This window comes from Macrobrachium rosenbergii, chromosome 46 (assembly GCF_040412425.1).
Source record: "Macrobrachium rosenbergii isolate ZJJX-2024 chromosome 46, ASM4041242v1, whole genome shotgun sequence".
NCBI lineage: Eukaryota > Metazoa > Arthropoda > Malacostraca > Decapoda > Palaemonidae > Macrobrachium > Macrobrachium rosenbergii.
The window spans coordinates 51,902,801-51,928,669 of NC_089786.1; the positions used below are offsets into that span (position 1 = coordinate 51,902,801).

Genomic DNA, 25,869 nt, shown 5'->3' on the forward strand with positions numbered 1-25,869 from the left:
CTGTAACTGGAGTCTCTTTCCTTTCATGGCTAGCATCCCCAGACTTGACTAGTGCTAGTTAACTCAGATGATCACAATATTTCCCAAAAGTGACATTCCATTCAACTGAATTTTTCCTTCCTACCCCCTACCTTTCTCCCCTTGTAACACCATCTGCAAAGCCGTGCACAGACAGAACAGATTATTGCAATAGAAAGACCGAGAACCACTACCCAGAACGCGAGGAAGTGGAGTTTCCCTTCCCAGCTAGGATACTACACTTAGACATTTATTTTCCTAGATACAAATAATAATATCAGGTCTCAAATGTGCCGTTGCAATGACAACCTTCCATACTAGGTTTGTTTTCCTCGTTCTGTTGATTCATATCTAACAATCAGCATGCTCTCATAGAATTACAACTTTAAATTTATTTTAAAAGACCACTGTCAAATATTTCTGGTGACGTGCAGTATATCCATTTGTTTTATTGCAACTAACCTTAGGCAATGGCTTTGGAGACTTAGCACTTATAGTCCCAACCTCAACCTGAGTAGGGAGCAGTGGAATAGCCCCATCAGGGGCAAAGTACCAATTAATAAGCATCAAATGACTGTTTTCATAGAGGTCTTTTATCGCCACCACCTCCAACTTTTCTAGTAAAACTGGACTTTTCCTAAACAATGCACCATTTCCTATGAATCTACAGACTGGTGACAATATTTTTATTTCTTTTTGGTAGACTTATACTGGGCAAAGGTTTGGGAGGCTTTGCAGTGATAGTTCCGATTTCAATTTGAGTGGGTAGCAAGGGCATAGGTCCGTCTAGCGCAAAGTGACCGTTGATCAAGGTCAGGCGGACCCTCTCGAAAAGCTGTTCCACTGGGGGCATGCCAGGAAAGTATCCTTCGAGAATTTTCTGAGCCACGGAGGTGGATTCCTGCTCGTATTCACTGTACAGGGTCCACGTGCTCCACAGGTTTATCAACCTTTCAAGAAAGAAGATGTGTTCGTCATACACCAACTTATTGTTGGGTATCACAGACAGAGGGAGCCAGTTCACCTAGCTGGCTAAGCTCAGGAGCTCTACAGCAGCTCCAGAGGAGCACAGGGTAACAAACGCTCCCTCATAATCCAGCAGGAAAGAACTAGAAAATTCTTTCATTACGCTGAGAATCACAACAGCATCGGAATCACGCCGTTTCTCCCAAAGGCGTCTGATGTGGTCATTCCTCCACATCACGTGCCCTGTTTTTTCCGTGACATCACTGAACCAGTCGAATTCGACTGCGGTGTTCCTATAGTGGAAGATGTTCATATCTTCTAAGCGCTCGACAGAAACCCCTGTGAGAACTTCTGTGACGTTCGGGTGTCTGAAATGGGAAAATTTCCTACTACAAAGAGTATACTTCACATCCAAAGTTTAAAATAAGGACAAAATGAAATGAAACATCATGATGGTAGTCAAACTGCAATATATAGAAGCTTCTGAATATTAATAAACTGCTTCTATTCTTTCAGCATCCCAGTTAACATTCATGGCTCCATTTTTGTAAGTATCAGTTATTTTCTCTTCATGAGTTTACTCTTGCCAACAATCATACTCAAGTCTCTCCTCTGAGAACCAGTTACTGATAATTAATCAAACGAGCAGTAAGAAAATCAGCTGTCTTACTTGGAGGAAGGTCCATAAGTCGACTCGTGGGTGACGAGGTGACCGGCGTCGGCAAGGATCTCGGAAAGAAGAAGCGTCAGGCGGTAGACGCTGCGTGGCCCAACCGAACACAGAACTAGCAAGTTGTACTGCTTGGCAATGGAAGGTTCCACAAGGGAGACCAAGATCCCTGCTACCAGGACTGACGAGAGACAGGCCATATCTTCGCCTGACTTCCCTGAAGACAGAAGAGATATCTAGCGTGAGATGGAGAAACATTACTTTGCACAGTGCTGGTACTTCTTCATGAACTCTCCTTCACTCTTTGCAGGCGACTAACTTGCTTAGGCATAAAGTAGTGTTTTAATTACAGAAGATAGAGGCTTTGTTTGCTATTTGCACTCAGGTGATGTCATGTTAAAGAAGTGTGGGATTTCAATTTTGCCCCCCGTACAAAAACACTGGCTCCTTAGAGCTAAGGTCTGCTGGATAATGCAGTGAAAATCTCTTTTGCACAAAGGGTTCAGCACAATTCAGCTTCAACAGGACGTCGAGCCCCCCTACTGCACCATTCAACTCTGGCATCCACTCATTCTCTTGTTTCCTGAATGTAGAGGCCTTCCTTTCTGCCTAACACCCCTTCCACCCCCATCTATCCAACTTTTCTTACATCTTTCTCTCTCTCCCCCTTCCTCATAAAACCTCCAAATTGTAGGCTACACTCTTATCACAAATCTGTCCTGTTGTCCTATATTCTCTCCACATGACCAAACCATCTGTAAACACTCTAAACTTTACCTTCTCTTATGCTACCCACTTTACCACTCTCTCTCTCTCTCTCTCTCTCTCTCTCTCTCTCTCTCTCTCTCTCTCTCTCTCTCTCTCTCTCTCTCTATATATATATATATATATATATATATATATATATATATATATATATATATATATATATATATATATATACTGAGACAGAGATAACACCTACCTCTTTGAATGGTGTTAAGTTCTCGAGACAAGAGTAAAGGAATCTTTTCAATACATTAATCCTTCTTTGCTTATAAGCAACTAACAGCACCATACATCAGTCTAGTCACTTCTTCTTCTGCATTATTTCTTCCTCACCTTTCAATTCGGACTCAAGAATCACAACGCGAGTTTCAACTCCTAAATTTAGCTCTCCAGAGAAATCATCTCTTGGGTAAGCTTGACAAAACGGAGCAAACGAGAGGTTATTAGATAAATTAGTTGTAAATTGGCATAATTACCCACTTTGACAACTGATTTTAATCGAGGTGAAGTAGAGAAATATAAAATGTGTAGCTGGAAGCTGTGTCAGGACGGGTGATCGAAGAGCACTGCTCGCGCCTCTGTCAACCGATCAACGGTCCAAGTGACTCTGGTCTGTTCTAAAAACCTAGACCGAAGCCAGACCTTTACAATGCAATTGTTATGACAAGCTTCTAGAATTAATGTATGATATTGCCTCTCTCTCTCTCTCTCTCTCTCTCTCTCTCTCTCTCTCTCTCTCTTTCTCTCTCTCTCTCTCTCTCTCTCTCTCTCTCTCTCTCTCTCTTCGTTATAATCATGAGTCTAAAATGGATATCCTTTTACCTGCTGCTCCAAGCAGAATCTATTTTCGTTCCCGGGAAGAATTTGTTTCGATTTGTTTATCAAGTAAACTGACGTCACAACAGAAAAGGTCATCAAGGACGATCATGAGAGAGAAGGGGTGGGAGTATATCCTACCAGGTAGGGAGATAGGGAGGCAGAAAGGGAGGGAAAGAGAAGGAGAAAATTATATGTATTCGCTCATTCTTCTTTCATTTTTCTTGAAAAAAGGATGGCTTCAACCTTACTACATCTTCCTCTGTGAATTATGCAACCTGTCTCGTTCTCCTTTTAAATAAGAAATTAGTAACTATATCTATTCAAAAATCCAGTAGGAGGATTGGAGAATTATCTGCAACGCCAGAGAATACGTACGTTCAAGCCCAGCACTTATTCCACACGCGACTGATAATCTATAACAATTCCCTTAAACCTGTGCTTGCGATCGAAATAGGTTTTCAGGGGCTGTTAGTTCTTCCAGGTCACGGCCCCCTGCTTGCTTGGAGGCACGTGAGGAATAATAATCACTTCGTAAATGAATCGTTGTGTAATGTGCTATCTATACATGTCTTGACATTAATCTTGGGAATGATTTCAAGAGTTTGTTATACATTCTCCTTAGACCTAGAGCTACATGAGCCACTTGACAGAAGAATATCTTCTCAGATACTTCGCTTGTTTCAAAATTCTTGTACAGTTAACAAAGCTGGTGTTTACATCTCAATGTAGTATTTGTTCGTGGACGTAATAATTTATCTTGTATTCTAGTTTTTGGCCTGAAAAATATTTAGGCCTATTTCAAGCAAAAAAATGGCGGGGTAATGTTGCTAATCATTTGTTCGTTTAGCTCAAACCCAGATTGGAGCAAGAACTGAAGAGGGGAGGGGAAATTAGGAGCTTTTTCAAAGACGTACACTTATTACTACTACAATTATCGCAATCTTAAGCCTTTACTTAGAACTACTCTTTCAAATACTACTACTACTGTAGTAGGCTACTATTGAAACCTGGAGCCTTAATCTAGGCATAGCTCTACAGCCTGTAGGTAACCCATTGCTACCACTACAGGGAACTAACTCTGAAGAAAACTATCAAACCACCTCGTTAAATACAAAACGTTGTAAGATATAAATTAAAAAGCAATTAGGGACAGAATTCCACTAGACCTATAAAGTCGTGGACTGCAGAGAGTGATCTAACCCGTCTCTTGTATTCCCTCCATTTGTGACAGAATGAGCACACCAGAATACAACTCATTACGAAAAGTAAATACCACATACACGCATATAAGTTATGGATATAAACAATTACAAGCTTGTGACAAGTATCACAAACATAAAGCCTTTCTCGACTCGGATAGATTCGGACGCTACACGCACACACACACACACACACACACACATTGTTACGTATTAGCCTCGAAGGCAGTAACAAAAATTATTTAATTTAAAACCCAAAGATGTTGAAAGGATTTTATGGGTTCAATTGGGATCCCAGGGCTACGTGAAGAAAGAAGTGAAGGATAATAAGAATAAAGAACTATAAAAAAATAAATTATATTAATAATAATAATGTAATGATAATAATAGTAACAATAATAATTAACTTCGGCTAGTATGACGATACAGGACCTTAGATAGATAAGGTATCCGGATGACGATGGATGGGTCCAAGAGCTTCTATCACCAGGTCTTCGTGTTGCCAGAGACTTCCAGAAAATTGCAGAACAGCCGTTCTTCTAGTCGTAGTCTTCAGTAGTTCGACAGGGAGCTCTGTCGGGATGTTTTTACGTCGCATAGCAATTACGACGGGAAGCCACCTTTATAATCAGAGGAACTCAGGAGCAACTTCCAGCAAGGGCAGGATCCAGTTCGGAGCCACCGCGAGGGATCCACCAGTCTGAACCAGCCAATTACACGAGAGAACAACTAAACGAGAATAATAAATATTAATAGATAATTTACGGCCATCAATGAACAATTAGTCAAAAGGGTTAAACTGCCATGATTATGAAAGTAAAGCAGCTAAGTAACCACTGCAGCAACAAATATACGGATGTCAACATCTGATAAACAACCAACTATCGTTGACGAGTGACTAAACTATCGTTGACAAGTGACAACAAATAAACCCTTAAAGGCAGCTAATACTAATTCAAGAAAACAAACAACACACACACACACACACACACACACACACATATATATATATATATATATATATATATATATATATATATATATATATATATATATATATATATATATATATATGTCTCTGTGTGTGTGCTTTTAGTAAGAAAATAAGTTTTTACGTCACAGCAAAACTTACAGTATTATTTATCTAGTGAGGGAGCAATCAATGTTATTGTAGATTAAGCAGGCCTTATGCCATCACGGGCTCTTGCTCCCAGAGCAGCTCGTGGATGTATTAATGTTGTGTCTGTAGGAAGAATAATCAGAGTTTAAATCCAGTCAGGTTTTTAAAAAAAAATAAATCTAAGAATGAACATTTACGTCACAAACAGTCTTAAATTAGACCTACGTCACGGAGACAATCGCGTAACAAAACAGTTTTTTTTAAAATAAATCTATAAAAATATAATTTCTTTGGAGAGGCAAAGTCATAACGAAATTCACCAGGTGTTCAGTTGTTACTGACGCGTGTCACCTGCCAAATTGACTACAGATGAACACTTAGCCCTTTCGTGTGTTCTCTAGGTGCTATCTTGACACAGGAATCTATATCTATATATTAAAATCAAGGCGGTATATCACATAGGCCTACGCCAACTCGATTAACTCGAGCAACTTTGTTCGATCCCTTGACCAGTCTCTGGGTGTCCCTCTTTTAAATGCAAATTAATTATTAAAGAAAAATAGAGGGTTAACATGAAAATCAAGGATAAAACTAGACTTTTCTCGAGTGTAAACCTTGGAATGGGAACTGTAGCCTTCCTAAAGCTTGAGGAATTTAAAACTATATTTAGCCATATTAAGATTTACATTAAGAAAACGGTCCTATTTTATACTTGTCTTTAAAGAAAATGGTTGTTCTTCACAGTCTGCGAGCCAGAATTATTGGATTACCGGTAGGTCCTAAGGAAAATGCTTATGAATGACAGATTTTTGGACGGAGACAAATATTGCGCAATGCTTTGAAATGTCCGACCGACGTATCAGAGCATGCGCACAGTGGTCTTAAAGGTCCAAAACTGCCGCGTCATGCTTTTCGGCAATTTAAAAGCAACGTCATTAAATCTTAGCAAATTTAATATCCTGAAATGAGATGAATAAACTCGACGGACGTAAATTAGAAATTAAAATAACACCTGATCATTAGCAATACAGGGGGGCCCTTCTCCAAAGCAATCGCCCTATAGGTCTAAAGTTTGGGTTAATTTCGTTATTTTATAATAATAATGGTAACAAGGTTCGTGATTTGTTCAGTAGGATGAAGAAAGATACTTGATACGTATATACAGTATATAATGATGTAGAATACTAGATTTTCCTCGTTCTTAGGTTTAAAGGTTTTAATATCTATCAAATCGATATTCATGACAGATAATAACAAAAAATATGTCCGATTCGAGTGCCATCATTCTCAAATACCGGAAATAGAATGTCCTGATAACTACTGATAGTCGGAGGCGCAGGATTAACAGAGTGACAGAAAGAACGAGTGTGTAAAATAGACCCATGTATGTGCCAGTCGCGATGATTTCCCTGGAAGAGGAATTTCGCCATCATTCAGTCAGCAATCACAAGTGTCCAAACGTCGATGAAGCAGCGGCGGCAACATCGTCATACTTTCCCTTTCAGTCGCCTCTCGCGGATTATCAGACGAGAGGAATGACGTCAATGGCGGGCGTGCTTGAGGCCATAAAGAGGGTGGGTACGTTGGTGCGGTTCGTTTGGGCTGGGTGAAAAGACGCCGCGTTTCATAAATATACGAAGTAGTTTGGTGATCTTCGAATTAAAGCTTCATTAAATAATTAAAATTAATTGTTTTGACTAGTTGTGGCGTTATCATACTGATAAAATGAAAGAATGCGATGCCTCGACACCAGTGAACGCACCCAAATGCCTTTCGTGTTATGACGTTGAACCTTATCGATTGTTTACGTAAAATCGGACATTGTCATTACCCCGAGGGGCATAAGTGTACTTGTTTAATCTACCACTTTGCTTGAGACTACATCGCAATTATGTTCAGCGTTTCGAACGGGATGAGTGGGCGACTGTTGCCATTCAGCGTTGCCTTGACTGTGTCCCACTTTTCGGAAGCCCAAAGACAGGACCAACATCGCTTCATCTAGCTTCAAATTCTACAATATTGCAGTTTATTCGGTAACTGAGGCTTTTGAAACGTTGATTTAAGCTTTGCATGGATTTAATTTTAACAATTATCGCTATTGTCATCTCGTGTTTAGTAAAAGTTAATGAAAGAAGATTCGTCTAGACTGATATATCCAAGAATGGGCGTAACATGACTCAATAGTAGCGAAAACTCGCTACTTTTCGTCGCCCCTCCGTAATCCTGACTTCGAAAATGGAGGAACATTTTTGCAACCTTTAAATTTTATAGTTCAATTTAGGTGGATGTATGTACGTAGTCCTTTGTAAAACATCACATTACTACTTCAAGATCAGAAATTCCCAATTGCCAATGCGACTTTCGACTTTTTTCTTTTTTTTGAAAATTGACATTTGCTAACTATTTTCAGTTAGGCCTAAACAGGTTCGATTGATTGCTTAGATAACTAATAGTTATTCAGTCAGCCCTTCTTGGTTTTGAAAGACTTGAGTAGATTATGTTTCTAAAATAGTAGTTGGCATTATATGAAGGTAAATTTGATCTGCACAAAGCTGTACTATATTTAGATGAGGCCTTTTGCAACTTACTCTCTTGATTTAGATAGTATATATGGATGATATTTTGACATTGTGGATCAGGTTTGGGGGGACATGAAAATTCTGAGCTTCTAGCTCTGAAATGCTTCATGCTAAGAGAGTACAAGACATTTACAAACATTAAGCATATATATATATGTGTGTGTGTGTGTGTGTATGTGTGTGTGCGTGTGTACTGATGTGTTTATATGTATGTACGTGCGTGCATGTCTGTGCATGGTCAAGCTCGAAAGTGTAGGTCTAGGAAAGGGGAAACATCAGAGGATTTTGAGATGGCTGAGTCTTGTGGAAAGGAGGGTGTATGATTCAGAAGTGTTCATTAGGTGGAAGGAGTAGAGGACAACCCCCCCCCCTCCAAAAAAAATCCCAAGATAGATCGATTAAAATTGATTCTGGAATGGAAGAACCTGAGTGACAAGAAATCAAAGAAGAACGCTAGGGAGAAGTAAATGGCATAGGCCTAGGTCTGTAAGAGGATTTGGTGCACTACAGATGGGCCTTCTGTGCATGTGTGGGTAGCTACTATTCTTTTTGGTGGTTTTAAGAGGCTCATTCATAATTCACCAATTGAAATATGAGTGTAGTAGGAACAGATTTTTATCACCCTGGTGTCACCAATGTATATATATATATATATATATATATATATATATATATATATATATATACAAAGATAAAAAGGTCCATAAAACACTATTTGAAAGCTGCAACAATATATTTCAAGTACTTCCTACTGTGCCCCTGTTCACTGGTAAAAAATTACATTTTACCAGCGAACAGGGCCACAGAACGAAGTACCCGAAATATATGGCTGCAACGATCAAACAGCGTTTCATGTGCCGTTTCATCTCAGCATTATACCGTTGCATATTACAGTAAAAGACATATATATAAACATATCGACATTTTCGAGTCTCGCTAGTATTTTGGCGCGACGGCTATGGATTGGCAACGCTGCCTCAGCTTCCTAGCCCCGGAGTTCTTCCCGGCGACCGCAGAAGAAGAAGAGGAAGAGGCAGAAACCCAAATAAGACCAAACGTATTAAGCAATTCATCAGTAGTGCTTCATTGACAGTGATAAAGAGTGCACGTCCTTAATCCTAGTGAGTGAGGAAATTAGTGTATATATACTTGGGATATTTACTTCTATACTTTCGCCAGGTCGTAGGATGGATAGGTTAGGATTAAGCCTAGGCCATTGTCCCTCTTGGTATGGCTCTGAAGGACAGTAGGCTTACAGGATCTGAGGGTAAAAGTACAGGGTAACTTGCATAGACGCCATTTTGTTTTATGAATGGTTCTGCGCATGCGCAGGTCATCAGGGAGCTATATGTTTAAGAAGGGATTTTCTGAGGGAATCGATTTTAAAAGGAACTGTACTAACCTAACGTACCCTAATCTAACCTAGCACGCCGTGTTGCTTAGTTGGGGGCTTCGCCCCCCCAAAATCCCTCCTGGTGAAGGGAAATCCACAACTCCCCTTTTTTTTAACCGAAAGCTCCCCTATAACACCGCATAATAAAACGGGTAGAACTATATAGTAGCTCCGCGGCCGCGACTACCTTTCTAACTTAACTTTTTCTACAGGATTTTGGTTGCCAATTATGAATTTGCCTCTAATTTTTGGCGCTCGAGTGTAATTAACCTGTAATTAACCCCCGAAGTCCATCCAACAAGGGGTTTCCATACGCGATCTTCACTAGACAGAGCACGGGTCTGTTTCGAACGGTTCATATCCCGTCCGGCAAGTGCAACAACTTGTTAACGTATGGGTACCCAACCCTTCCCGGGCCAGTACTAAACACGGCGAAGGGACATTCCATTTGGCCGACAACAAACGGATGCATCGCCAGTATCAGAACCCCTAAAAGTGTAGAAAAAACCAGTTGGAAAGGTAAAAACAGGCGCGGAGCTAATATATAGAATTACCTTATAGGAACTTCATATACTAACCTAATGTACCCTAATCTAACCTAGCAGGCCGTGTTACTTATTGGGGGCTTCGCCCCCGAATCCCTCCTGGTGAAGGAAAATCCACAACTCCACTTTTTTACCAAAAGCTCCCCTATAACACTGCATACAAAAACATATTTCTGAGGCTAATTACATGTTAATTAAAGGTTAATTACAGTCCACCGACAAAAAATAATGGTAAATTCTCGATAAGCAAACAAAATACTATAGGTAAAGTCAATTTCCAAGGTCATACCCCCATGCGGAGTTGTACTATAGTTCTACCGTTTCACCTCCTAAATTTCGTCCCACCAGTTTGTATACCCATCTGATATTTATTGTTACTTGTGGTTGGGGAGGGGAGGGGAGGGCAAAGCCACCACCCCCTCGGGCAGGTCAGGGCACGGTGCCCTATGTCAGGTTAGGCAGGTAAGGCCTGGTTAGGCCAGAATAAAGTATTCTAGGAAAGGTTAGGTTGGGGCCATGTACGTGCACACTATGTAGTATGTGGTCATAAATTAATTGGGGGGTGTCCAATGGTGCAAAGCACCCCCCCCCCCTTTTCCCTGGTCAGGTGAGGACACAGCATCCAAGGTTAAGTTAGGTAAAGGTAGGTCTAGTTAGGTCATATTCCCTCTGAAATGCCTACTAGGCCTACAGCAGCCCTGACCGCTTACTCTGAGTTCAGTACAACCAATAGGCCTATTACTTTATGATGTTATCGTAGGGATTGTTTTAACCCTTAGGTTGCATCAATATGTATTTTGAATTTTCCCCCTGAATGTGTAAAACTTCATAAAAAAAAATAAATGCTCCAATTGGCTTCATGTAACTTTTGCTATAAGAACAGACCCTAAATTTTCTATATCTTAATTTATTTTTTTCTTGAAAGGTGATTAAAGTACTGAAAAATGCTAAGTTTATCAGAAAAATTATAAAAAATGGCAAAAAAAAAACAATAAACCTTAGGATGGCATCATACACAATTATTAACCCAGCATTTTTTGGGGAGCTAAATCTGAAGAAAAAGCATGTGGATTAAATTTGCAACCATCTGCTGATAAATAACTCAATACAAAAATTATTTGTTTTTCAGTGAAATAGGTACGTTTTTACATAAAAATATTTTGAGATTTTGTAGTGTTGAAGAAAACACTGGAAAAGAATTTACGATATAAATTTTATTTTATACAAGACAACTTTTATTATATGAAAACAAAGAAAACCTCTTTTATATGATGTAAAGACAGGAATGAAATCTAACAATATTGAGAGCATTATAAAAAAGTATTTTTTTCTTATATACTTTCATCTGTGAGAATTGTATATATAAATGAAATAGGAATTTTCATTCAGAAAACTCTTTAAAACAAAATTTCAACTAACCACTGGTTTTGCATAGCTTATTACATTCGCAGGCCTTTTTATACTTGCTTTGGTATATTTTGAAACACGGCAAAATACACAAAGGTGGCTTGTTAGGACAAGTTTCACAGAGACATGTTGTTTGTCTTCTTTTGCACAGCCCGTTTTTCTTCAAGCAACATCACTGCTTCTTATACTGTAAACAGTACAATCAGGCTTTTGAGTTTTGTCTGCAAATTGAGCAATGACATTCCTGCCTGTGAATCTTTTAATGATGATTCCAGTTTCCTCTTACTAATCGGTGGCCTTTTTGAATAAACCTCCAACAATCCATTTACTATAGCAAAATCCACTCTGCTTTGCAGATAAGCCATGCCCACTGATTACTTCACAATCATTCCTTGAAGCTGATTGGATGGCAACGGTTTCGAAAAGTTGGTTAATCTGTGGTTCTTTTCGTCTTCATTTATTTTGCAATGGTTGCTTTACCAAACTAAAGTACGTTCTGCTGATTATCAGAAGGAAACCTCATATTATCCCCTGAAACAAAATCATAATGCACATCTTCCTAAAAAGAGTAAAAAAAAAAAAAAATAGGCAATTGTGAGTGAAGTCAGGACTGTTCCGTGAGGCTGCAATGCTCTTTTTCGTAAATTGAGGTTCACCTGAATACGGAGATGACACGGGATGTCTGTGTTCAAATCAGTACACTTGAATTGCAGGACAATGATAATTACCATCTGGTGCCGTCAAGCGCGTTCACCATTCTAATTTAAAGACAAAGACTCTCAGAGCTGTGCAGACTGGTATTTCATATTGATTTTAGAAAATTTTATTACATTTTAATAGTCATAAAATCAATTTCATTGCAATCGTTTACACATCCGTTGGGGCGACAAGCAGTGACTGCACTCCACAAAACCAGAATAGGCCTACGTTTAACTCGAAGTTACAGGATGATAGGCTAAACAAGTCATATTGGATACAATTTGCTGAGAGTTTCCTTAAGGACATTTTCTCCTTTCAAAATAACAGGATCACAAAAAATAACGTAGACCTATAATGTCTACGTTATTTTTTATGATCCTGCTTACGTAGCTTATGACGTTTGGATTATAGGCCCATCTTATATTCAGCCGTTTTATTGTGGTTCTTGTTGATGTTATTCGTGTTTTTGTTGCTGCTGTTATGGTGATTGTAGTGTCTTCGAAAATTTTTACATGGTAACCTAGCATTGCAGAATAAACATAGGCCTATTCATAAAATACTGGTGTGAAGAATTAGTTGCCTACTATTGTTAATTCCTACCGTAGCCTTCATTTTCATAGAATTGCTATAGCAGCTTTATATTTATTCATCACAGTACAGGTAATATAATTTGTTATCCTTTTTTTAATTTTCAATATAGTTCATTGAGAACAGTTTGGTAGTTGTGTGTAAGGTTGAGACAGCCCTATGATTGGTCTGTGTGTGTCATCGGCTACGTGCCCGCAAGTTTTACTTTTATTCTCTGTGGTATAAGTGGCGTTACAATTACTATGGCCATCCATGCATGTACGCGTGTATGTGTATATGCACATGCCTATACGTGTGCATTCCACTGTATGTATGTACATTATATATCGTGGAGTTGAAACTACTATATTAATTGAAAGCTACTCTGTTTCCAACAGATGCAGGCAGAAAACTATTTACAGTAAGAAATTGATGTGTGGGCCCACGCCCTGTCATTGTCTCAAAACATACCACAGAGAATAAAAGTAAAATGTGTGGGCACATAGCCGATAACACACACAGACCAATCACAGGGCTGTCTCAGCCTTATACACAACTACCAAATTGCTTTCAATGAACTATTTTGGAAGTATATTTACAAAAGGGATAACAAATTATATTACTGTGATGAGTAAAAGGTTGCTGTAGCATTTCTGTGAAAATGAAGGCTATGGTAGGAAGGCATCATAAGATACTTATGAAAATAAGGAAAATATAAATGATAGCTGAAAAAGTTATGTATGAGATGATCCAGACCAGCCTGCGAGTAGCCCATGAATAACTTGATTTTGGGGGCATGCTTGTATATCACCCTGTTGGATAAAAGGGTACATATGAGTCAGTAAATTTTTTCTCTCTCTGTTGTTAGGAGATTCTAGTGTAGACTATGTTCATAAAGATCTCGATTACTTTTAATTAAAATAAAATACTAAATTTCAGTTCACAATAGTAGGTAGAAATTCTTCACACCAGTATTTTATGAATAGGTCTATGTTTATTCTGCAATGTTAGGTTACGTTACCATATGAAAAATTTTCAAAGACACTACAAGCACATAACAGCAGGAACAAAAACAAGAGTAACCACTAGAACTACAATAAAACGGCTGAATATAAGATAGGCCTATAATCCAAACATCATAAGCTGCGTAAACCAATAACAAGACATAGGACATTATAGCTCTACGTCATTTTTCATGATCCTGTTATTTTGAAATGATAAAATGTTCTTAAGAAAATTCTCAGCAAATTACATCCATATGACTCGTATAGCCTGTCATACTGTAATTTTTAAGTTAAACGTAGGCCTATTCTTGTTTTGTAGAGTGCAGTCACTGCTTGTCACCCCACCAAATGTGTAAACGATTGCAATGAAATTAATTTTATGACTATTAAGATGTAGTAAAATTTCCTAAAATCAATGTGAAATAACGGTCTGCATAACCCTGAGAAAGTCTCTTGTGTTAAAATATAGAATGGTGGACACGCTCGACAATATCAGACGGTAATTATCATTGTCCTGTAATTCAAGCGCACAAATTCGAACGCAGACATTTCCTGTGTCACCTCCGTATTCAAGTGAACCTCATTTACAAACAAGAACATTGCAGCATCACGAAACACTCCTGACTTCATTCATGTTTTCTTATTTTTTTACCATTTTTAGGAAGATGTGCATTATGATTCTATTTCAGTGGATAATATAACATTTCCTTTTGATAATCAGCAGAACATATTATAGTTTGGTAAAACAACCATTGCAAAATAAATTAAGATGAAAAGTACTACAGATTAACCAACTTTTCCAAACCATTGCAAACCAATCAGCTTCGGGGGATGATCATGACGTAATCAGTGGGCAGGGCTTAGCCGCAAAGCACGGTGGATTTTGCTATAGTTATTGCCATCAAGTTTTCTCTGATGATAAGTAAATAAAAATGGACCAGTAATTTTAAGGGCAAACATTTTTCTATGGTGGTAAACTGGAATTGACGCTCGCGCTTCCACTATAATTACCTCTCATCGTTCACAGGTGACAGACGTGCTCAAAGGGTTAACAGAAGCCATTGGGTAATATTGGGGAACCCGCGCCAGATAGACCTAGCCTAACCTAACTTTGGCTTCAACTGAAATGGATACAAATTCTTTTATGTGACAAAAAAAAAGTTGATTTGTAATGGAAGCTGTCACAAGGTGAAGATGTCCATGGTTAGGCCTGTTTAGGGCAATCCAGGTTATCAACTTGTTGTTAAGCTGCAAGCGTTTAGAATACGTAGGTCAGACATAGGCCTAGGGCCCTGGCTAAAACTGCAGTATATTTGAGCAGCAGAAATTTCAGAGGGAATACAACATAAACAAACTACCTTTACCTAACTTTACTTCACATGTCATGTTCTTATCTGGCCAGGGGCTCCCCCCCCCCCTTATAAGAAAGTCGTGACCCTTCAGTTGCACACTAGGCGTACTCGAACAAACAAATTTCAGTACATTTGCTTTAATCATGCTTTTTGTGTTTACTGTGGAAAAAAACCAGGTCAGTGTGGAAGTTTACCCCATGAAACAGGTCACGCCTTTGAATTTGTTTCAAAGGAGCGACCTGTTTCAAGGGTGTCATCCATCTCATGGTTATTGTGCATGCATAGTTTCTTACATAGGGCCTGTGAGAACCGTCGATCTAGTCCACCGACCTTTTTGTGACAAGTAGCCTATGAGCGCACTGTTTGTTCCAAATTAACCTATGATATTCTTCAGTTCAATTTCAGGCCTAACCAGCCAGTCATATGCCCCTTATCATAAATGATTTGGTGAGGGTGTGTCAACCTGCCCAGGAATTTGTCCTTTCAATCATGACTGTGAGGGCAATTGGTATGATGCCTATTGTGAGGTGATAGGTGTCAAAGTTGTTAGAATTTGCATTGAGCATAAATTGTTATTAACTCCACATCGCACACAGTGTTAAATACCAAATATGCATTGCCCAGCCAACAAGAGTGTTATCAAATCAATTGGGAAAAATAGATTCACTTGCGACACAGTTGCAGCCCTGTACCCACCTCCTATACACCCTGTCTCAGTCAGTAGTAACCACTCGGTTCACTAGGTAAGATCTTGTACGTACCATATCAGTTTGAGGTTAGAGTAAGGGGAAGTTAGGTTAGTCTGTATTTGTGTTATAATAGTGGAGCATGAGGGGGTCCAAAGAGGGCTTTACCTCTGGGCAGGTCAGAGCACAAGTCGTAGGTTATGTTAGGTTAGGGAAAATGTAGGCTAGCTTGCATCTCTATTAAACAGAAGGCTTGGTGGATTCAGCGTTGTCCCGGACTGGTCAGGGCACAACGCCCTAGGTTAGGTTAAGTAATCGGAGGTTGGGCTAGGTTGCATCTTTGCTGAAATGCGACTTTCCTTTGCTTTTACACTGGCCTAAGTTTGCCAAAATGACCAATTTCTGTGGATTTTTGGTCAGCAAGTTGCGGGACATAGCTCATAGTGTATAACATAAGTGCAGTTTTACCCGTCTCAGTCCCTCTTTTGCTCATAGGCTCTCTTTTTTATATTTTTTCAAATCCTTTAATACTGCAGAATAGTTGCACACAAGCTATTCTGCTGGACACAATGTCATGCTGGGAGAGTCCATTGTGGGCTAAGCACCCCCAGGACAGGGCTTGGTGCCAGGATCAGTAAAGTTGAAATACAGTAAGTCTTTGAACTGCTTTCATGAAGGCTGTAAGCCTCAGAAATAATGTGCGCAACTGTTCTTCATTTTTAACCCCTCAATAGTAGCTTATCCTTACTGGATTTTATTTGGAAGCCTAGTAAAAACTAAAGCCAATATAAACCTTAATTGTATTCTGGAGTTGAAAATATGATTTACCCATGTTGCAAAGTGTGTTTTGTAATTTGACATTCATTTCTCTTGCAAATTAGTAGCTTTAGGTACTAGAATTCTCTTGTATCCTAAAATTATATGGGGGACCACAGTTGGAAACTCAAGGTTTTTGGATCTGAGAAACACAAAGTGAAATACAGGACTACCAAGTCCTTACCGAGGGCAGGAGGCATACCTCCCCCTAGCCTAACTTAGATCAGTGTAAATTATAGTAATGGTTACAGTAACCAAAAAAAAAAAAAAAAAAAAAATTCAAGCATTTCTCAAATTTAGGAAATATGCTCTAAGTGCTGAATGCAATAGAATAGGCTTGCAGTGATTATATTTTATCATCAGAATAATATAATATACTATATATTGAAATTTAGTTTTGTAGAAATGGGAAATTACTATTACTGTATTGAAATTTTATGGATTTTTGCAATTGCTTTTATTTAGCAACAGGTAATTTAGTCAAAGAAATGTCAAATACAGCCTCTTATTTTTTTTACTTGAAATAAAAAAATGGGTTGGTTGCAGACTGGATGGGTATAAACTGTTTCAGAAATGGCCAAAAATATTCAAGATCTTTTTCGGAGGGAGGGCAGATCCTACCCCAGTCAAGTCAAGGCACATAGACATAGGTTAGGTTAGGTTAAGGGAAAGTTAGGTTGGGATGTGTAAAGATTTTTGGCAGTTTTTAGGAAAAAACAGTAAGTACCAGCAGTAAGTACCTAGGTTAGGGTAGTGTATCTAACATTTCCTAGCAAGCTACTATACTTTCTGGCTACTCATCAAAGAAGCCTAGGCTAGGATAATGTACCCAAAACTTTCTAGTTGACTACAGCTACTCAACAAAGAAGACGGACTGACTGACTGCCTGTTTGATGTGCAAATTCCTTATCAGACAGGCTATTGTAGACCGTCCAGTAGTCCAGTGTAACTGTAGTTCTTCAGAAGTGCTTGCCTGTTCATTTTATCACTTTTCACTTTAAATTACATGACTTTACTCTTCACACTTGGGACAAGAAATGCTATGGATTAATTTCCTACTAAATTACCAGGTACAGCTACCAGCAATATGGGTGTAAATTTTCCCCAGCGGCAGTATACCAGACATCACAAGAACAAGTCATAATACTTAACAAGAAATACTTACCAAAAAGATGTAAAAAATATGTATATGTATGGAAATGGAGATATTAAACTAGAAAAACGTTGAATATAATAAAATATGAATCGTCACTGCAACAGTTCTTAATAAAACGGGAACTGCTTCGTGATCCAAGAATAAAAACCTGTGCGACTCATTTCATATTATGTGCAGAGTGAAGATTGAACTGTCTGTATGGGCTCTGGAAAATGTTGCTTGCTGATTGTCTTGTTGATAAGGAATAGAGGGCAGGTAATCAAGAGCATTTGGGGTGGGAACTGATAAAGCCACTCACTGAATCAACCCCAGTTCTGCAAATCGCTCTCCGAACTGTGGTTACTGTTCTCCACTGTAGAGTTTCATCAGTTGTGCACTTTGGAATCTGTCACCATTTTTATATTGTCAAGGCATTTACTCTTATGAATTGTGATTATTCATGGTTGTGAGCTTTTCCCAAGGTGTAGTGAATTTGAAAGTGATATTTTTGAGTACTATAAAGAGTCACAGATATAAAAGAGACTGTCATTAAATAAGGGAGAAATGGATTGTGATGTCATTATCGTCTTAAAACTAATGTATACTGTATTGTGAAGAAGGCGCTTGAATGCTTGATGTTCAGCAATGCGGTCTGTAGGGTTCATACGAACATATTTTACGGGCAGTGTTCTACCAACAACCACGCTATACAGAGTTTATTTATCGGAGATCATTTTGTTTTGTGTTACTTAATGGAATAACTCCACAGATTCTGTGCAATTGGAATCTCAAAGTTCAAGCAAGAACCAGTGCATTACTACCCAAAAACAATTCTTTGTATTTTAACAATTTCCTTTCATTTTTATCAATTTATATGTTAATTTCTGCATTTATTTTTTTCTTTCCACTTTTAATATTTTGTAAAAGTTAAAGAAGATATCAGTGTAACATTCTCTTTCCCCCTTTTCAGGAAGTCACCATGGCTCATTACAATGACTATGCAGATTACGACGACCAGAGAGATTACGATGACAAGAGAGATTCTGGTCGCAGAAGGGATCATCGTCAGAAGATGTCCAGGGTGAGTTGTTTGTATGGGTTTTTCTCGTGGGTTTTCCAAGCAGGCTGTCGGCCGATGAGTGTGAGTTAGCGTGTTGTCTGTAATTACGTTCCGTGTTTTTTGTGTGTGATGTGAGGGCACTTGATCCCCAAAGGGGAGTAAGTAAACCCCCCCGTATTTGCGTTCTCACGATTCGCGGACTCACGCATTCGCGGGTTTCTCTGTGGAACATATCTACCCATTGTTCGCGGAAAATTCGCCCATTCGCTGTATTTTTCACTAATTACTGTATTTTCATATAATTTTCATGACTAAATACACTTTTTGTGATAAAACTATTAAAGTACTCAGGTCTAAGCATTTTTACAGGGTTTTTCTTGTGTTTAAACTATCAAAATGGGAAGTTTAAGTGTTTTTAGGGGGGTTTTAAGTATTCGCGGATGCGGTACGCGTCCCCCGCGAAGACGGGGGTTCACTGTAGTGCTTTCAGTGCATCTCATGCAGTGCACTGTAGGCATTACTAAAGGTTCTCTACATCGTTCCTTCGGTCCCTATCTGCAACCCCTTTCATTCGTTTTCCTGCATCTCCGTTTACTGTAAACCCCCCTGTATTCGCGGGGGATGCGTACCGCACCCCCCGCGAATAGCTAAAATCCGCGAATACTTAAAACCCCTCTAAAAACACTTAGAACTGCCTATTTTGATAGTTTGAACACTAGAAAGACCCTCTAAAAATGCTTAGACCTTAGTACTTTAATAGTTTTATCACAAAAAGCGCATTTAGTCATGAAAATGATATGAAAATACAGTAATTAGTAATTATTTCTCAGTGAAAAACACCGCGAATGGGCGAATTTTCCGCGAACAGTCGGTAGATACGTTCCACAAAGAAATCCGCAAATACGTGAGTCCGCAAATCGTGAGGACACAAATACGGGGGATTTACTGTATATTCTCTTCTTCCATTTTACTTTCCACCCTTTCTTAAGTATTGTTTCACAGTGCAACTGGGAGGTTTTCCTCCTGTTACACCTTTCAGACCTTTACAATCTCAATTTCCCATTTTGTGATGAACAACCCCCTAGGTCCCAGCACTTGGCCTTGGGCCTAAATTTTATACTCCCTTCGATTCCTGTGGCATGCGTGTGAAAAATTCTGAAGAATTTTTTGTAAGACTCAGTTAGGAGAGCTTACATCTACCCAATAAAGTCGACTAAGTTTGCAGAATGTAGTCATGCATCGAGTAAGGAGATATTGCAGAATGCATACAAGATATTATTGAGGGCAGCTGACTTGTCTTCCAAACAGTGGGATCGGTTATGCCTCAGGGCCCCCTTTGGGTGACTGGTATGTCGTCATTGCTCTGGTTCCTCGGTCTGTTACTGATTGCCATTATTTGGAATTCTTCAGTTGCCGGTTTATTTTGAACCCTGGTTCCATTTTTGGTTTGGTCGTTTATTATTTGTCTCATGTCTTTTACTTTATTTGTTGTTCGATATCTTACTTGCTTTCGTTTGCCATTTCTCTTTTGTAGTTTAGTCTTTACGTCTCGGTTTCCTTTTCTGTGCTGGGCTGCATTCCCGAAGGGAGTCAGTGCTGTTGGTGCATCTCATGCGGTGCACTGTAGGCATTGCTTAAGGTTCTTTGTAGCGACCCTTTGGCCCCTAGTTGCAACCCCATTTGTTCCTTTTACTATACCTCCTTTCGTATTCTCTTTCTTCCATCTTACTTTCCAACCTCTCCTAACAACTGCAAGGTTTTCCTCCTGTTACACCTTTCGAACCTTCTTACTGTCAATTTCCGTTTCAGCACTGCATGACCTTACAAGTCCCAGTGCTTGGCCCCTGGCCTAAATTCTATATTCAAATTATTAATAATCATTCTTCAGTAATTTTGCTAAAGGTTGCCCTCACAGCTGAGAACAAGTGATTAGATTTTGAGAGAGGTAGGATTGTAATTTATGGGATAAAAGGACCTTTTGGGAGAAGTTAATACATCGGCAAAAATTATCTGAATACATCACTTGACTGACTCTCACATCCTAAATTTAGCTTTCTGTCATCGTATTTTTGCCTAGACAAAATGCACTGAGTGTTGACAACTTTTTCCTCCTTTTCTTTTTACTTTCGTTTGATCGTCTTTGCTGGACATTGGAAAAATAACCTGTCATGGTCTGCAGCTTGGCTTATTTTTCAGCTATGAACTCATTCCTAAAGTTTTATCATGTATTTTACATCTAATGATCAGCAGCTTGGAAATTTAGATGATTGACATTTGCTTCAAGAAACAGCTTTCTCATACTGCTGTATCTTCCAGTATTGGACCACCTTTCTTATCGTACTGCTACTACTTTTTTTTTTTATCCTCTGAGTTAGTCTGCATTCCTTAGAGTGGCATAAAGCTCTTCATCTGCAGTATTCCTTTTTTGTTTCTGCTGTGGCAGAGGCTTCAGTTCTACAGTTCCTCTGTGTCTGTCTTTCATTTCTCCTCTTGTTAGAAGTCTGCCTCAGATAAAGATGAATGATTTGGCATTTGTTGACTTTTGATCCGGAGAGCATGCCTCATTGGGAACACTATACCTTAGTCAGGTTTACTGCCTTTGTCCCCAAGTCAGAGTCTACTTACAACTGTCGTCTCTCTAATCCAGTTCTTTGTTTCTTCAGGGGCGTGCAGATCACAAACTTGTCTTGAACAGGTCAAATAGGGATGAGTAAAAAGGCTTTTATTAGCATTTTTTTTCCTTCCTGTTATGAACGCTTTACGCCGACCCTATCAATCCCTAATGTTACATGTTGCTTTTGTATCTTGGGCACATTTTTTGTTTTATCTCTTTGAAAATTAAACTTAAATCTTCCCCATCGTATGTCTGTTTCCGACCTAGTGTCTCGGCCTGGAAGGTGACCTCTTTTTTTTTTCCTCATTTTCTTTTTTTTTTTTTTAAGATAAAATAGGATTTATAAATTTGGCCTACTGGTGCTATGATTTTGTTTACTTCCACTCATTGCAAATGGCTGACAGGCTAACTGCCAACGTATCAGGTTTTCATAAATTTGTGATAAAAGACTGATAATTCGGCTTGTTTTCAATATTTTATTATGAATAACAAACATGAAAAATTGCATACAAAACGTCGGCAGTTAGTTAGCCTGTCAGCCATTCGCAATGAGTGGATGCAAACAAAATCATAGCACCGCTCTGATGGCCTGTCATGGTAGCGCAAAAACGTTGTTTATTTATGGTAAATTTTATTTAGTTCCCTTTGAAGGTGAGTGTAAATTTACATATGATGTCATACTTTGTTCCAGGATACTCTCACAACATTGTATATTTCATGCACAGAATCAAACATTTTTCCCTTCAAAATCACTTTAAATACTGTATATTTCAATAAATGTATGGTGAACAAACTAATATTTTCTTCCACGAAATATCCTTGTAAGATAGGGGTGGGGTGCGTCTTACGTGAGTGTGTGTTTCATACCCAGGCAAATATGGTATATTTTATCCTATTCTATAGTTTTGGCCAATGTTAGAGAGACCTATATTACAGAAGTCTTCCTTCCCTCAGAGAGCTTCGTAATTCTGTGCCAAGATCACCACTCAGAAAGTCTTGGATTGCTGAAGTATGTGATTTTCTTTTCTCTCTGCTTAGAAGCTTGGGAATTCTGTCCCACAATCCATTCAGCAGTTAAGTGATTTTATCACTCCCTGTTTCAGGCATTTCTCTGCCACCAGGCCACCATGTCCCCTTTCGACACTGAGTGAGTCGTTATGGCAAAGGCTATGAGAATAAGGTTTTGTAAACTGGTGGTGTATAAGTATAAAGCAATGGAACTGTTCAAAAATTTGTATTTCACGATCAGCTAGTAGTATATTTACACAAATGCATTCCCATCCAAAGCATGGTCATGTATGTTGTTCTGATTTTCTTTTGTTATGTTTGTACAACCAGATGCAGTGGGGATAGGTAGTCCTCTAGGGCACAGTGAATCGTTCAGACTGGCTGGCCACTGCTATGGTCTAAGAAACGTGTAAGTTTAATGTCCCTCTTCCTCTTGATGGAGATGAGGAAGGTAAGGTGTTTTTAGATGAAAGGCAAAAATTGAAACGAGACAAACACAAGGAATTGGACTGCAGAGTAGGAAAAGTCCAACGGAAGGGGATGACAAGTGAAATGTAGAATGCATCGGCACTGCTTACAGTTTTCCACGAGGTAGACTGCAGGTAGTATCCTCCTGTTTGTCTGTAATGGAAGTGATTAATTATCCTTCAAAAAATGTTGCCCCCCTTTTATATCAGTCATTGTTTATTTATCATTGCAGGAACAGGCAGAGAATGTTTTAGAGGTGGAGGCGCGATTTCGCGACTTCTGGTACCTAGACAACGGAGAAGATAACCGTGACCTGCTTCAGGATGCAATTGGTGAGAAGTTTTGACCGGGATCATCGACAGATTGTCCTTTGTTGTCAGTTTTTCACGAGCTGCGTTTTAACAGATCTTTCACACAAACGATTGATCCCTGAACCTCTTTTCCTGCTGAAAGTGAACAGATTTGCTCAACAGCAGCAGCAATATGTAGTAAATGTCCCTCCCTGTTGAAGTTCTCAGTTCCAAAGGCCTTTCATTCCTCAGGCCGTTGGACTGTGGAATAATCTCCATGAGGGTGCTGTGCAATTGGAATCTCAATAGTCCAAGCTAGATGCAATGCATTGCTGTCCTAAAACAATTCTCCTTGTATTTTAATGATTTATTTACATTTTTATCTCTTTGTTTATTAATTGTTCGTTTATTTTTCTTTTCTAATAACTGATCTCTCTTTTTTCTGTATTTCCTCTTACTATCTGTTACCTCCAAATGAACATCATATCCCTGGCGGTTTCAATTTGTAGTCAGTGGCCCCTGTGGACTTGTTCGTTGTGAATAGGGTTCATCTTCAGAATAATAATAACAACGTGTATAGTTCCTTTTTTTCCTATTTTATTTTTGAATGGAGAAAATTTACGCAGGAAATGAAACTCGTCGAAATGGCATCAGCTCTGGATGCTGGATAACTTAGAGCTAGGTGTTGTTTTCCACACTTAGGCAGTGACGGGAACATTCCATGTACAGTATCATTAGGTTAGCAAGTACTGTAAGCAATGGCTCTATAACTGTGATTTCATACAGATTACATTCATAAAAATGATATAGATGGAAAAGTTCTGTCGTGGTTTCACTTTCTTGGGAGCCAGTGTTGATTATATCTTGATTATATCAAAAGCAGCAGTCTGGTTAAGCAATTTCTAGGGGAGAAAATCACACAGTCGTTGCTCAACCTAGTTATATTTACAAACAGTCTACAACCACAAGTCCTCTCAATTCCTCTGACTAAAACTTTACTGGGATTCCTTACCTAACTGCACACTAACCTGTAATCAGTCATGAGGAAAAACTAATGTACAGTAAACCCCCGTATTTGCTTTCTCACGATTCGCTGGCCCAGCAATCCGCGGGTTTCTCTATGGAACATATATTCACATTATTCGCGGAAAATTCGCCCACTGAGAAATATTCATTAATTACTGTATTTTCATATTTTCATGACTAAATGCACTTTTTGTGATAAAACTATTAAAATACTCAGGTATGAGCATTTTTAGAGGGTTTTTTTTTTTTGTGTGTGTGTTTGAACTATCAAAATAGGCAGTTCTAAGTGTTTTAGAGGGGTTATAAGTATTCTCGGATTTTAGCTATTCACGGGGGGGTGGTACGCCTCCCCGCGAATACGGGGTGTTTATTGTATATTTATACATCTTAATACTTATTAGTTCACCTAAACAACTTTTTCTCCTGACCATAAGCACAACAAAGTGCATACAATCAGCATTATAAAAAAACAAAAATCTCCAATCCAGAGAGGTCCACAGATCGCATAAGGACTATGTAGCCTACTCAGTTCCTTTTTTTTTTTTCCCTAACACCATTAGTACATATATATGGATAAGCAGCCCCTCACTCCAGCATTCAGATGAGATAGGAGAAAAGTCTTTCTTTTCCAACTGGTTAACTCAAATCATTCCTAGCTATGGAGAAACTTGACTTGTATGTCAATTTTTTCATACCATATACTATGTCTCACCCAAGAGCCTGCATTATTAGTTAGTAACTCTTGTAAATTTCTTCTTCCATTGCTTTACAAAAAATTCATTTTAATTGTAGAAAATCTTGCACAGGGAAAAGATCACATTTTTGGTAACAAAACAAGAAAATAAAGTACAGTACCTGATATGCTAGTTAGTACGTTTCAAACAATATATTGAGGATTTTTGACAGTTATAATTTATAGGCTCATCGTCACATTCATTTGTGGTTTGCATGTTTCTGCTGTGCATTGCAAAATGATCGTTATGTGTCGTTTTTTTTTTTTTTTTTTTCAGATATAGTTTATAACACGATCCCAGGGAATGATTATAACATTGACTACATGGAATGCCAGAATAGCTGTCGTTTGAAGGTCAGATGTTTGGTACGTATGTTTCTTTTTTTGGTGCGTCAAGAGGTTGGGGTTAATAAAAAGTAGCACTTCAACTTTCTGGTACTTTTGGGGGATCTTGTTTTCTAATAAGTTATATATATATATATGTGTGTGTGTATTAAAATATTAGAGTAGACACACAAATAATAGTTATATGAAGACTTCTGCAAACTTTGTTTTTACAAATACAGGCAGTCCCCAATTGTCGGTGGGGTTCCGTTCTGAGGGTGTGATGATAACCGAAAATTGCTGCTAACAGAAAATCGGCAATTTTGGGGGCTTATCGGTGCCAAAAAGCGCCAGTTTTCGGTCAACGGCCGGTGCCGAAAATTGCCAATTTTCATCACTAGACAAGCCCCATAAAACCGGATCGCTGTTAACCGAGCCTGCCGTTAACTGGGGACTTCCTGTGTATATATATATATATATATATATATATATATATATATATATATATATATATATATATATATATATATAGTGTGGATAATTATTTTATTCACATTACATAAGAAGTTGATTCATCCAATATGGTGGGATGGTGAAGAAGGG

The 25,869-nt window shown here is 38.7% G+C and overlaps 1 protein-coding gene across 3 annotated transcripts in view; it reads left to right on the top strand.

The window, feature by feature from the left end:
• Positions 1 to 6,907: 6,907 nt before the first annotated feature.
• LOC136830339 (uncharacterized) overlaps positions 6,908 to 25,869 on the top strand; it is a 69,992-nt gene continuing 51,030 nt past the window's right edge. Inside the window, exons 1-4 of one of the 3 annotated variants that reach the window (XM_067089780.1) lie at positions 6,908 to 7,593; positions 18,714 to 18,824; positions 23,126 to 23,225; positions 25,220 to 25,308. In XM_067089780.1, coding sequence (XP_066945881.1) covers positions 18,723 to 18,824; positions 23,126 to 23,225; positions 25,220 to 25,308 — 291 coding nt within the window. In that variant the 5' untranslated portion in view covers positions 6,908 to 7,593; positions 18,714 to 18,722. Of the gene's footprint in view, positions 7,594 to 9,132; positions 9,261 to 18,713; positions 18,825 to 23,125; positions 23,226 to 25,219; positions 25,309 to 25,869 lie in introns of those variants that run through there. The other 2 variants (XM_067089778.1, XM_067089779.1) reach the window with 2 other exon arrangements.